This window comes from Lepus europaeus, chromosome 7, assembly GCF_033115175.1.
Source record: "Lepus europaeus isolate LE1 chromosome 7, mLepTim1.pri, whole genome shotgun sequence".
NCBI classification, from domain to species: Eukaryota; Metazoa; Chordata; class Mammalia; order Lagomorpha; family Leporidae; genus Lepus; species Lepus europaeus.
The window spans coordinates 83,656,367-83,671,185 of NC_084833.1; the positions used below are offsets into that span (position 1 = coordinate 83,656,367).

The following is a 14,819-nucleotide window of genomic DNA, read 5'->3' on the forward strand; positions in this document are numbered from 1 at the left end:
TGCACTCCGACCTCTCTTCTTCTTCCCTCTTCAATTCCCAGGCTTATCTTATACTAAATTCTATTTCCAACTAACTTGATACACTGAAGATTATTTACAGTAATCAAAGAGTTCAATAATTGGTAAGAAAAAAAAACCGGTTTCTCAACAGTCAAGATAAGGGCTGTTCAAAATCATTCCATCTCGAAATTAATTTCTTTTTTTTTTTGAGAAACTTAATTCACTTAAAGAAGCACCCAAAAATGATACATCTTTTGGGAGCACTTAGACATAACTGCAGTTTATGAGACATAAGAATATCCTCCACTTAATATACTAAAAGAAAATAAATATTTGGGAATAAGCTTAATCATTAATTAAAGAAGCACCAAGAAAACAAGCATGGAGTTGGACTCTTTGGCATAACTGAAACTTATAAGATATAATAATACCTTCCACTTAATACACTAAAATGGAATAAATCTTTGAAAACAGGTTTTACTTCTAACTCTCCTAATGTAACTCTTTGATAGCATAGGTCCTGCATGAGAAGTTGGTGCACAGTGACTCTTGTTACTTTAACAATTAACACTCTTATGTATGACATCAGTGATCACCTGAGGCTCTTGCCTAGGCTATGGAAGCCTTTTGAATCCACAAGCTCCATCAATATTTAGACCAGGCCATAAGCTAAGTGGAAAGTCTCTCCTCTCTTCAGAGAAAAGTATACCCTTCTTTGATGACCACTTCTTTCCACTAGGATCTCACCCATAGTGGTCCTTCTAGTTGGACAATTTTGTGTCTTGACTTTCCATACCTGAAATGCTCATTCTAGTAGAGAGAGGATTCTTGTTCCACATCCACACCATCACTTGTATTGATAATCTTATAACATTTTAGCCTATCTTTGGAATAGTAGTTTCTCATTCTGGTATTTATTTTGTAATTCTTTCCTAACTTTTTTCTAAACATTAATTTTCAATGTTTCTATATTCTTTCTTTCAGATTTTGTATTAGACACAGCACTCATATATACTCAACTACATCTGAGTCACCCACCCAAGTCTAGGCTATTCAGTAGACCTCAAGGAGGTAGAGCCAGCCACCACCTGAGGAACAGTACCAATTGCAGACTCACTGACCATCAGAGCCTGGACAAAGCTGCCACCCACAGTGGAGTGCCCCTGGTGACACAGCAAGCCTAAAAGGGATTATTACCTTATTTGCAAAATACCTTAACTGGTGGATCCTGCTACATCCTAGAAACACCAACTCAGATTTTCAAAGGTGGACTTTTCTTCCATCCTGAACCATCTTGACTTAGCTAAACACTGAAAATTGGCTGCTTATTACATCGAAACTATGAAGTCTAAAGCCCATCGTGCTCAGAATCCAAATTGCAGCATAATGGTATTTCACCCAACCAAAGAAGAGTTTAGTGATTTTGATAACTATATTGCTTACATGGAATCTCGGGGTGCACACCGAGGAGGCCTGGCCAAGGTCATCCCACCCAAGGAGTGGAGGGCCAGACAGAGCTACGATGACATGGATGACTTCTTGATAGCCCACCCCCTCCAGCAGGTGGCCTATGGCGGGGCAGGTGTCTTTACTCAGTTCCATAGAAAGAGGAAAGCCATGACCCTGAGACAGTACCGCCAACTGGCCGCCAGCACAAAATACCAGACCCCAGCGCACCTGACTTTTGAAGAGTTGGGGCAAAAGTACTGGAAGAGCCTTGCCTACGATGCCCCGATCTACGGCGCTGGCATCAGCGGCTCTCTGTTTGATGAGAACACGGCACACTGGAACCTCAGGCGCCTGGGCTCGCCTCTGGACCTGCTGGCACAGGAGTGCGGCGTGGTCATCGAGGGAGTCAACACGCCCTACCTGTACTTTGGCATGTGGAAGACCACGTTCGCCTGGCACACGGAGGACATGGACCTGTACAGCATCAACTACCTGCACTTCGGGGAGCCCAAAACGTGGTACGCGGTGCCCCCGGAGCACGGGCGGCGCCTGGAACGCCTGGCCGGGCAGCTGTTCCCGGGCAGTTCCCGCAGCTGCCAGGCCTTCCTGCGGCACAAGGTGGCCCTCATCTCGCCCAGCGTCCTGCGGCAGAACGCCATCCCCTTCCGCCGCGTCACTCAGCAGGCTGGCGAGTTCATGGTCACCTTTCCCTACGGCTACCACGCGGGCTTCAACCACGGCTTCAACTGCGCCGAAGCCATCAATTTCGCCACCCCGCGCTGGATCGAGTATGGCAAAGTGGCCTCTCAGTGCAGCTGCGGGGAGGCCAGGGTCACCTCTGACATGGACCCCTTCGTTCGTATCCTGCAACCCGAGCGCTATGAGCTGTGGAAGTGCGGCCAAGATCGGACGGCCCTGGACCACACGGAGCCTACGGCACGCACCAGCCCGGAGCTGACCAGGTGGAAGCAGGATCGCGGGCTCTGGAGGGCAGCACGAGGCTTGGCTTCCAAACTTGCTAGGTCCCTGGCTGCAGGCGATGGTACTCGCTGCAAAGCTCCCCAGCGCCTACGGGCTGCCGGGGAATCTACAGCACAGCCAGCGGGCATTGCCCACAGTTCCAGGAAACCACAGGCAGCCCCGCGGACTTCACTGGGTCCCTGTGCCCCAGAGGTCCTCTCAACTGTCACACGTGGCTGTCGGCGTCGCTCTAGGGAACTGGGGCTGCAGGAGCCAAGCCTCCAGTCGCCAGCAAAGAGGCGCCTCTCGGTCAGAACAGGGCGCACAGCTGCGCGCTCCCAGCCTCAGTCCTCACCTGAGCGTGGTATCTTGATGGTCAATCCTGCACCAAGCCTGGGGCCGCAGCTCCCCGCTTAGGCTTCCGGGAGCTGCTTGGGCCCTGTGCCCTGAGCCCATGGGCCCCCTTCATACTCCCCTGTCAGCTGCATGGAGGTTTGCTGACTGTCACTTTTACGGGGCAGAGTTCTGAATGAGTTTGCATTAACCGGTCCTGCAGAGAACGCCCCCATGTTGGCGTGCCCTGAAGCAGCACTGCTGAGTGCCTGGTAGTTGCCAAATTGCCCATCCATGTTCTTCTGCTCAGACCCTGGCATGCCTTGGGACTTTGATAACTTCGATCTCTCTAGTTGAGGTTCCATCCACTGGCCATTGCTGTGTCTCTGAGAATCGGGTTCTGCCAAGGTTTCCGGAATCTAGTCTACACCCATCTCCTGCTCTCTTGGGCCTGCAGGGGAGGCTGCTGTGCTTCCAAAGAGTCCTGGACTTTGGTTTTCCTTCCATGTCTCCTCTACCCCCATCATCCTCAACCATTTCTTGAAAAATGAAGCAGTTTTGAATTAGGTTCATAGAGTCACAGAAAGAAACGGACAACCTAAGTTATGGTTGCATTTAAAATGCACTGTCATCAATATTCATTCACAAATATTAAAGATAACCAAATGGTAAACTCTGCCTTTGTTTCTGATATTTTACTTTAAAACAGCTGGGGGAGGAAGGGTTATTCTTTTATTCATCTTTCTTAATGATTTCAAAACCTTAATGGCAAAAGTGTTCATGGGCTAATTACAGTGGGAGGTGATGATGAGTGGGTTTGTTGGGATCTGGCTGGTTGGTGCCACTGGGGAAGTTTGGCTTGCAGCTATGCTTTGGGATAACTTGGTAGTTGGTGGTTCCCCAGGTCTTCCCTTCTTTTGTAAGCCATCCATAAATTCCTCACTATCAGTTCATTTACTCATAACAATACGCAAGTCTATAAATAAATGAGCAGGATAATATCAACTAGTATTATCCACTGTGAAGAACCTAAAGCAGGGTAGAATGGAGGAGAAGGGCCAGGGCTGGCGCTGGTCCCTGGCCAAGCAAGGGTTCACAGAGCAGGAAACACTTCTGAGCCTCAGTTGACAGAAAGGAGAGGGCCAGAGCAGAGTTTTCCGTTTGCAGGGACCAGCAAGTATCATAAACTCAACATGGGGCTTTGGGGTTTTGCTTTTCCAGGAACGGAATAGAAGTCCATTTGCTTCTGGTGCCTGGAGAGGAAGGAGAAGGAGAGGGGGGACAAAGCAGGGAGGGCCTTGCATCTCATGTTAAGGATCTGAATATTCTTTTTCTTTTTTAAAGTTTTTTTTTTTTTATTTATGTGAAAGAGTTACACAGAGAGAGGAGAGGCAGAGAGAGAGAGAGAGAGAGAGGTCTTCCATCTGATGGTTCACTCCCTAATTGGCTGCAATGGCCAGACCTGCGCTGATCAGGTGCCAGGAGCTTCTTCCGGGTCTCCCACGCGGGTTTAGGGGCCCAAGGACTTGGGCTGTCTTCTACTGCTTTCCCAGGCCATAGCAGAGAGCTGGATCAGAAGTGGAGCAGCTGGGTCTCAAACTGGCACCCGTATGGGATGCCAGCGCTTCAGGCCAGGGCGTTAACCTGCTGCACCACAGCACCAGCCCCAAGGATCTGAATTTTTTCAACTTCAAATAAGAAGGCACTGATGGGGCTGGTGCTGTGGCGGCATCCCACATAGGCACCGGTTTGAGTCCTGGCTGTGCCACTTCCAATCCAGCTCTCTGCTATGGCTTAGGAAAGCAGTAGAAGATGGCCCAAGTCCTTGGGCCCCTGCTCCCATGGGGGAGACCCAGAAGAAGCTCCTGGCTCCTGGCTTCAGATTAGTGCAGCTCTGGCAATTGTGGCCATCTGGGGAGTGAACCAGTGGATGGAAGACTTCTCTCTCTCTCTCTCTCTCTCTCTCTCTCTCTCTCTCTCTCTCTCCGCCTCTCTGTAATCTGTCTTTCAAATAAATAATAAATCTTAAAAAAACCAAGAAGGCACTGAAAGTTGAAAACCACATTTGACATGATGCCATTTACATATTCAAACAATCAGCTTAAATCTGTGGAGAATTGGGGGCAGAAAAAGCATAGCATCTAATATCGATGAGAATGATAGCTATTTAGACAAGGTTTGCACCTCTGAAATGCACAAAGTGAATAAATGCAGAAAATATTTTGGGAAATGGAAAATGTCACTTTGGGTACAGAAAGACCTGTTTCAGAGGAGCCAGCCACCCCTCTTCTTGAAACACCTTCTTTTCTCCCCCTACAGAATTATGGTAGCTCTGGAAGTGGAAGCACGAGGTAACACTGAAAGCAGGACTGAGGGAAATGAGTTCTGAGTGAGGAGGGGCATAAACCTTTGTCTTCCCCTCTGTGCACAAGGCTAGGCAGCTTTGCTTTTTGTAACACAAGTAATAGGATCTTATTCTTTGGATCCTGGAGGCTGAGAGACTGACCTCAAGAGACTCCAGGCACAGAGGAGGGTGAGGGTGTTTGACTCAGAGCAGGGTAAAGTCAATATTGAGATGGTGGAATGATGAGATGGAGCACGCAGGATTCACTTGGAAGGGGGCTCTCCTGGAGAGCTGCTGCACCCGCAGTAGATCTTGGGTGAGCAAGAAATAAGCATTTATGTGATAAGACCTTGAGCCTCTTTGTCCTTTCTTAAAGCCCTAATGCCCCGGGAGTGCAGGAGGCAGATAGCCTTCAGCTTGTCAGCACCTTTGGCTGCAGGAGCTGCCTCACCCCAGGTCATACCTCTTCCCAGCTTAGTGCACTCTGGGTCCCGGCTCCTTGCTGGAACAGAACAGCGTGGCTGTCTCCGCACAATCAGGACAACTTCCAAGGCCACTTCAGCCCCAGAGCTCCCTGCAGGATTGCAGAGACTGTCTTTGGAACTGCACCGCAGCTCCACTGTTCCCTCCGCTCAAACCTGCTTCCCTCTCCTCCCTCCTTCCCTCAGATGAGGGCCATAAGGACGTTTCCTACCAATGACACTATAGTCTTTCTTTGTGTGGTTATTCAGTGATCTGGGGAGATAGAAATGGACAGATGTCAATCTCAGCTTCCAAGAACTTCTGTTGTTTTTCTGGATGAAAGCATGCTCCTTTGCATACTAGAAGTCACAGGGACAAGAAGCCAGCCTTTGGTGTGATAGACCCCACTTTTCTCTGTGGGTTTCTGGAACCACATATTCTCTGAGAAGAACAGCGCCACATTCAGAGCAATTGACATGCACATTGCTTGTGGGATCACAGAATCATGTTGAAATAGTTGAAAACTATTTGTCAGAGTCTTGTGAACTTAAGCATACAACTATCCATAAGCAATTCTATTCCTAGATATTTACACACTTCATAACAATTTAGACGTCTGAACAATCCATGCATCTCTAAAAAGAGTGGAACATGGTAACATTATGCATCAGTTGAAAGATACTAGTACCATTGCTGGTTCACTCCCCAAATGGCCATGTCAGCCCAGCGCCAGGCCAGGCCTAATAGGAGCCAGGAGCTTCTTCCCAGTCTCCGTGTGGGTGCAGGGGCACAAGGATTTCGGTCATCCTCCTCTGCCTCCCCAGGAGCAATAGCAGGGAGCTGATCCAAAGTGGAGAAGTTTAACCTGCTGTAACACACTGCTGGCCCCTACCCTTTAGATTTACATAAGTTATGACTATATAAATAGACAATTGCATTAGAACAACCTCCCCACAAACACACACATACACAATTTCCCATATTCCTGAAAATAAAAGAACTGGTGTCGACAAATTCTTATTAACTAAAGGCAACAATTGATCCTGATTCTCTTAATTTTTCCTTAATGTCCTTTTTCTGTCCCAGGATATCATACTACATTACACGTGGTTTTTATGTCTCCCTAGATTTCTCTCAGCTCTGATAGCTTCTCAGATTTCCCTCTTTTTAAGGAAAGACTTATTCAGAAACCTGACAGTGCTGGGGAGTGAAGGGCAGCACTATGCAGGATGCCCCTCTGATGGAATCTGCTTAGTGCTTTTCTCTTCATCTCATGGGGCACATGGTGTCTTAGATGGATCACAGAGGGAGAGTACATTTTTTTTTTACAAGATTATTCCTTTACTTGAAAGAGTTACATAGAGAGAAGGAGAGGCAGAGAGAGGGAGAAAGACAAAGAGGGAGAGAGAAAAAAGTCTTCCATCCACTGGTTCACTCCCCAATTGGTCTCAGCGGCTGAAGCTGTGCTGATCAGAAGCCAGTAGCCAGGAGCTTCATCTGGGTCTCCCAAGCTGGTGCAGGGGCCCAAGGACTTGGGCCCTCACTACTGCTTTCCCAAGCCATAGCAGAGCTGGATTGGAAGTGGAACAGCCGGGATTCAAACCTGCGCCCACATGTGATGCGGAACTGCAGGTGGAGCTTCCATGCTATGTCACAGTGCCCGCCCTGAAGAGTGCATATTTAATCCCATGGTGTTAAGGGTGTGTCTTGTCAAAAGATTTGTGATTTTTGTTAAGGGCGTGTCTCCTCAACACCATCTATGATGCAGGGGAGAGAAACACAATGACTTACTGGGAATTCTGAAACAAGAGACATCTGTTCATCCAGTTTGTTTCTTTATTCAGTCTTTTTGTATTTCAGTATGAGCTCATAGATGTTTATTTTGTCCTGTGGATTAACCTAAATGTTACTTTATATTTCTCCTAACTCATTCAAATTCTGAGCACCAAGAGTCATTTCCTTGGTTCCTATATATTTTATGTTGCTTTTCTTTTCCTTTTTTTTTCCTAGTATCATTACTTTTCTTCATAGCTTTATTGAGCAGTATATAAGAAATAGTGTTGGGGAAAAAATGACCAAAATGATTGGAGATTTGTTCATTTTAGCCTGAAACAGGTTTTCAGCATCTCAGTGCTGTGTGGTTAGGTGCCTAACATGAAATGTTTGATCCCTATTCCTTTTAAAAAGAAAGGTTTTTGGTATGTAGTCACATACATAACATCTACTTATTAAGTGGTGTTCTTTTAATTTATTTGCAAGGTAGACTGACTGAGAGAGGGGAAGACAGAGCAAAGAGCAGATCTTCCAGGTAGGCTAGCAGGGAGCTGCATTGGAAGCAGAGCAGCCAGGAGTCCCGCACAGCTGTGGGATGCTGGAGCCCTAAGTGGAGGCAACACAGCCTTGCCTCCACCTTCTTCACTTTAGTCCTTTCCTACTGAACTCACTTTAATCCTTTCTGCTGAATTAGTCCTTTACATAAAGATGAAGGATCTTCTAAAAGTTGCTAGAGATGTATTAAGAGGCTGGCGCTGAGGCTCACTTGGCTAACCCTCTGCCTGTGGCGCCTGCACCCCCAGATCTAGTCCCAGTAGGGGCGCCAGATTCTGTCCCGGTTGCTAGTCTTCCAGTCCAGCTCTCTGCTGTGGCCCAGGAAGGCAGTGGAGGATGGCCCAGGTCCTTGGGCCCTGCACCCACATGGGAGACCAGGAGGAGGCACTAGGCTCTTGGCTTAGAATCCTCGCAATGTGCCAGCCCCAGCCCGACGGCAATAGCAGCCATTTGAGGTGTGAATCAACGGGAGGAAGACCTTTCTCTCTGCCTCTCTCTCTCTCTCACTGTCTAACTCTGCCTGTCAAAAATGAAGTGTATTAAGAAAATCTATGTTTCTGTATCAATTTTTAACCCTAAAATAATTGTATTTTCAAAAGCACTTTTCCAAAAACTAGTAAAGGGCCTTTGTGTAAAATGTCCCCTTGGGGCATTGTGTGTGAGAGAAAGGATTAGTTCACACCCTACAGCGCTGACCTCCCATAGTGCATGTTCCGGCCACTCCCCTTCCACTCCAGCTTTCTGCCCCTGCACCTGGGAAAGCCGTAGGAATGGCCCAAGTGCTTGGGCCCCTGCCCCTCTTGGGGGAGACCAGGATGGAATTCCTGGTTCCTGGGTTCAGCCTGGCCCAGCCCTGCCTGTGGCTCCCAGCTGGGGAGGGAGCCAGCAGATGCAAGACAGGTTTCTGTCACTCTTCCTTCCCAATGAAGCTTTTAACAGAGTACCCTCTACTTTCCTTTGATATTCATATTGCTATCTGGGATTTCTTTATTTGTATCTGTCAAGGTTGCCTGTCCGCAACACCTGATTTTCCACTCTGATGCTCCTTTGTGTTTGGCTAGAAATGTCAACAAATAGGGTGGGGCAAAATGAACCTGGGCTGTCAGAGGGAAACCGAACTCTGGGATTTGGTGAGCTGAGTGCTGATTGGATTCGAACCTTGCTCAGGTATAAAGCCGGAAGCGCGGAGAGATGGAGCCTCATTGGGACTGCAGCGGCCACGGGAATCCACCTCTCTCTGAGTCCTAGAGTGTGTTCCCCTGCATCAGGATTTCGTCCACGGCAGGTAGCTCAATTTCTTATTCTGTTAGACCGTATTTGAGACCTGTGCTTTAGAGAAAGTCCTTATGCCAAAAGTGTTTCAGACTCAATTGGAACTTTAAAAACGCATTTGGGAGACGTTTAGCATTGCCACCTATGGTATCCTAATAAGCTTTATATGCATTTTCTTATTATCTTGTAAAGTTTACTCCTCGGTTGTTTCTTTTTGTACAAAAAATAATCTTCGATTCTTGTCATCAGCCGTGTTAGTTGTACTGTTGATCATCATTGCTTCTATTTATCGCGTTTTGGAAATTTTCTTTTTCTTTGACGCTAATTCATTGACACGCTTGTGGAGTACCTAACTCACTATTTCCAAGCTTGTTTTTCTTCATCCAGTGGCCCCTCTCCTTTAGCTGGGTGCTTATTTAACCTTCAAATCTGACAGTAACATCGCCATTGCAATTCTGTTTGGCTTGATGGTACCTCAGTGATGATTTTCACCATTTATGATAAAGTATTTTTCGTTCTTTTTAAAATTTTTTAAGATTTCTTTATTTACTTGAGAGGCAGAGTTACCTATGGACAGAGAGGATGGACAGAGAGAGAGGTCTTCTATCTGCTCCTTCACTCCCCATAAGGCTACAACCCGGGAGTTGGGCAGATGGGAAGGCAAGAGCTAGGAGCTTTGTTGCCGCCTTCCAACCTGCGAGTGCAGGGCCCAAGCCTTTGTGCCATCTTCTGCTGTTTCCCAGGCCAATGGCAGGGAACTGGATTGGAAGTGGAGCGGTTCTCGAACCGCCGACCATATTGTTGCCAGCAGGCAGGAGAGGTAACCCGCTCCCACAGCACCGGCCTCTCTCTCTCTCTCTCTCTCTCTCTCTCTCTCTCTTTTTAACTGAGGCTGATTTAGCGAAGAAGAAAGTGGCGGGAAGAGGCAGGGCTAGGGGTCAGGAGGTGGCAGTGCCGGGCAAGCACTGGGCTGAGGACCTCATACGGGGGCGGTGGAGGGAACACCTGGTGCGGACGCAGGGGTTCTGCAGTGGGCGTCGTGGGGTGGGGTGGGAGAAGGTCGTGGGGCCTTGCAGGTCAGGGCGCTGTGGCCCTTGAAGGAACAGCTGGAGCTGCGTCCCTGCCAGCCATGGCAGCGAGGGCTCGCGGCATTGGTGCGACCGCTGGGGGGCAGCAGGGAGCAGTCTGTGTAGGGCTCCAGACTAGCGGAGTAGGCCAGGACTTGGGCCCTGCAGCACTGCTCCTGCATGCCATGCACCAGGTGAGCCGGTGGCCCTCGCGCCAGCAGCGCCACGTCCTTGCCGCTGTGCGTCTGCCCACGGCTGCCAGCTGCTGGTACGCGGGGGTACCTGCTCTGAGTCTCGTTCAGGTCTCGGCGGCTGCCCCCTCTCAGAGCTTAGCCCAGATCTTAGCCCTGCAGCATGGAGGTGTAGTTCTTGCCGTCCAAGGCCTTGCTCGGAGCCAGCGCAGATGGAGCTGCCCCTCAGTGTGTAGCCCCCAAAGGAGAAGATGGGGGGTGGTTGGCGGTGACCGGGGTCAGCCTGTCCAGCTCGCTGGTGAGCTGGCCGCCCTCTCAATGGCAGTCTCAGTGAGCGCCTGATGAGCTATGCCTGGTGGTGACGTGCTCGCGTTGGTCCCCTCCACAAAGAGGAAGAAACCAAGGGGGTTCTGGCTCATTAGGTGCACGGCAGCCTTGGTCGGACCATCAGGGAGGGGTCCTGCTGGGGCTCTCCTTCTGTCTCATATTTCATGTCTGAGGGTTCAAAGAGACCCATGAGGTGGGTCACCCTGGAGCCCTGAGCCACCTGCATGAGCTCTGCGTGGTTCTGCACCTACTGTACCCCTGCTGCTTTGTCAGCCACTCCTCCTGCACCAGGTTCTGCCCATCAAACCTGGTCCCATTCAGGCTGGAGTCACTTGGGTACTCAGGGCATGGGGTCCCCCTTAGGAAACATGAACTTGCGCCCCCGCCCAGGATCTTGTTGATGTCCGTGTTGGAGACCACATGTGTGGCGGTGTCCTGGCAGCTCTGCTGCAGCCCCGAGGCAGGCAGTGGCACCAGCACCGAGTACCAGTTGTGGTTCACAGTGAGCACCTGTGTTCTGCTGGTGAGGTGTGCTGCACTGGGTGGTGTCACCACCCCCACCCACTTCCCTCCTTGGCCCTGTACGTCCCCGAGAGAGCACCACATTGCCCTGGATTGTGTTGTACTGGTCGTAACCAGGCCAATGGTCTTTACATTGGCCTTGACCACGCACAGGTAGGCTGTGGCTGTGCCAGCACTCTCTGGCACCTATTGTCCATGTGGAGGTCTTGGATGGAGCAGGTGTGGGAAGTGGCCCATGGCAGAAGGTATCTCGGGCCCCAAGATCCCCTCATCTGCCCCTTAAGGACCATGTGGCTGTCACTATGGAAACCCCCATCCCGGCTCCCAGGAAGAGGATGGGGTTCTTGGTGGCCGTCTGGATGGGGTGCATCTTCCTGATGGCAGCCAGGGCCTCCTTTGCCTCTTGATTCCAGAAGTCTGGGCAGGCTGAGGCCTCAGGCTCAGCAGTGGTGACAGCAGTGGGAGCAGCCAGGCCCCCTGCAGGTCTGGATGGTGTCGATGCGGCCAGCCCAGGACACCGGGCCTCCCCTCCTCCATTCTTTATTGTAGTTTAGTGTGTAGATTTGCTTGAGGACCTTCTGACATAGTGGGGTGAGGAGTTACCAGGGATCAGGACAGACCTCAGAGACAGTGAATCTCCTGACTAAGCCAGGACATGGGTGAGGAGCCTGCTCGACCAGGAGATTGCCCTGTTGGCCTGGGCAAAATTCGTGTCCATAGTGAAGTCCTGCTATTGAATTAACAAGCCTGGGAGGTGAACCTCCCATTTCTTCTAAAGTTCAGTGTGTGTTACTGCTTCACCTATAAATGAAGCCACTTCAAAAAAAAAGCAGAGGGGCCAACGAGTAGCTTAGGAGGTTAAGCCTCTGTGTGGCAAAGCAGCCCGTATGGGCTCAGGTTCATGTACTGGCAGCTCTATTGCAATCCAGCTCCCTGCTGACCGCCTGGGAAAGCAGTGGAAGATGGTCCAAGTGCTTGGACCACTGCACCTTCCTGGGGCACCCGGAAGAAGCTCCAGGCTTTGAGTTCCACTCTGACTGTTGTGTCTACTTGGGGATTGAATAGGCAGATGGAGGACCTCCCTCTATGTTTTTCTCACTCTATCTCTCTGTGTGTCTGTCATTCTGTCTCTCAAATGAATAAATCAATCTTTACAAAAGAGAGACTACGTTGAGAAGATACTCCTGTCTTGCAGCCATGATGTCTGAGAGCTCCGGCCCCCAGAACCCCAGCTGCCACATCATGACCTTCTACCCAACCATGGAGGAGTTTATGGACTTCAACCACTTTATCGCTCAGATGGAATCTCAGGGTGCACATCGAGCAGGCCTGGCCAAGGTCATCCCACCCAAGGAGTGGAAGGCCAGACAGAGCTACGATGACATGGATGACTTCTTGATAGCCCGCCCCCTCCAGCAGGTGGCCTATGGCGGGGCAGGTGTCTTTACTCAACACCAAAAAAAGAAGAAAGCCATGACCCTGAGACAGTACCGCCAACTGGCCACCAGCACAAAATACCAGACCCCAGCGCACCTGACTTTTGAAGAGTTGGGGCAAAAGTATTGGAAGAGCCGTGCCTATGGTGCCCCGATCTACGGCGCTGACATCAGCGGCTCTCTGTTTGATGAGAACACGGCACACTGGAACCTCAGGCGCCTGGGCTCGCCTCTGGACCTGCTGGCACAGGAGTGCGGCGTGGTCATCGAGGGAGTCAACACGCCCTACCTGTACTTTGGCATGTGGAAGACCACGTTCGCCTGGCACACGGAGGACATGGATCTGTACAGCATCAATTACCTGCACTTCGGGGAGCCCAAAACGTGGTACGCGGTGCCCCCGGAGCACGGGCGGCGCCTGGAACGCCTGGCCGGGCAGCTGTTCCCGGGCAGTTCCCGCAGCTGCCAGGCCTTCCTGCGGCACAAGGTGGCCCTCATCTCGCCCAGCGTCCTGCGGCAGAATGGCATCCCCTTCCGCCGCGTCACTCAGCAGGCTGGCGAGTTCATGGTCACCTTTCCCTACGGCTACCACGCGGGCTTCAACCACGGCTTCAACTGCGCCGAAGCCATCAATTTCGCCACCCCGCGCTGGATCGAGTATGGCAAAGTGGCCTCTCAGTGCAGCTGCGGGAAGGCCAGGGTCACCTTTGACATGGACCCCTTCGTTCGTATCCTGCAACCCGAGCGCTATGAGCTGTGGAAGAAGTCGCTAGCCCGTTTGGGTGTGGACAAGAATCAAAATATGCGGGAGCTGACCACTGGCAGCAAGGTGCAAGCAACAGGCAGACGCGCGCCAGGCATAAGGCACCGCAAGAGGCATCGGGCTCGATGCCCTAGACAGCCTGTGGAGGAAGGTGATGGGAGCGGCCAGTCCACCGCCGTGGGTCCTGTGTCGGTGCAAGTCTTGTGTGCTAGAGTCACTGCAGGCCAGCCTGGGGCTGCTGGTGCTAGCAGCTCCTGGAAGCCTGATTGGGTACCATTGGAGACCCCCGGTCTACTCAGCCCAGGTCCTCGTGCCTTCACTGGTAGACGTGGTCGCGGTTGTGGGCGTCGTTCTCAGCACTTGGAGGCTCAACAGCCTATCCTGCAGGTTCCAACCAAGACGCTGGTCTTCTCGGGTGCTGCACACAGAGCTCCCGGTGCAGAGGCCCAGTCCCTGCTGGAGCATGGGGTTTTGATGGTGAACGCAGCTCCCGTGACCCCTGAGCTCCAGCCTCTTTCCAAGGCTTCTGGATGTTGCTGTGCCCCCGATCTTCAGCCCTTGGGGCCCCCATTGGATTCCGACCATCCAATGCACCCTGGCCCTTGCCTGCTCTCCTTGGACCACATTCCAGTGGATCTCCCTGACACCGTGCCACCGACATCACCCAGTAGTACCATGCCTCGGAGAAGGTTTCCCACAGACACTGCTAGGGACTGGGCTGCTCTTGGGAATGTTGTGAGGATGGATCACTCTTATACCTCTAGGAGTCTGGATGCAGCCAGTGTCCCTGACTGTGATCCCCTGGAACCAGAAACACCAGAGGGAGCAGCACCCTTGAGTCCCGAAGATATTTTTGCCTTTAATGGATGCTCTTAATCTTCTGAGCCCATGGCTGCTGAAGATGTTGCCCAATGTGACACTAACCTTAGGGAGAGGAAGGTTCCAGCCACGTGGTGATTCTGGCCCAGTGCAGACCTTTGACCTCCAAGAACTGATACATTTCCATGGCTTCCCGATGCTTTCTCCTACGATGACAAGCTGGAGGGCTCCCAGTGGCCACTGAGGAGAACCTCACCACCCTATAGGCTGCCAGAGTTGCTCTCAGGGACACTCAGCCCAGTCCTGAGCGTGGAGGTGCCTGTGCTTCCTACCATGGCATCCACCTTTTCCTAGTGTCCCCCCTGCCGTGCTGTGCCTCCAGCCCCACCATCTGTTTAGCCAGCACTGGACGATGCTGAGAATCTGACTGAACTTCTTCATCCCCAAGTTGCATCTGGACTTGTAGTCACTGACCCTGGCCTCCTCTGGCTATTGACATGACCCAGAGGGAAGTGACCTCACACTCCTGCTGCTGTGCCTCCCCCC

General features: G+C 51.1%; 2 protein-coding genes across 2 annotated transcripts; both read left to right on the plus strand.

Annotated features, from left to right (window-relative positions):
• Positions 1-1,338: 1,338 nt before the first annotated feature.
• LOC133763879 (lysine-specific demethylase 4D-like) lies at positions 1,339-2,826 on the plus strand. Its single transcript, XM_062197590.1, has one exon. The coding sequence runs from the start codon at positions 1,342-1,344 to the stop codon at positions 2,824-2,826; it is 1,485 nt and encodes a 494-aa protein (XP_062053574.1). The 5' UTR covers positions 1,339-1,341.
• Positions 2,827-12,449: 9,623 nt separating this feature from the next.
• On the plus strand, positions 12,450-14,330 carry LOC133763880 (lysine-specific demethylase 4D-like). The gene has a single exon (XM_062197591.1). The coding sequence runs from the start codon at positions 12,453-12,455 to the stop codon at positions 14,328-14,330; it is 1,878 nt and encodes a 625-aa protein (XP_062053575.1). The 5' UTR covers positions 12,450-12,452.
• Positions 14,331-14,819: the final 489 nt, after the last annotated feature.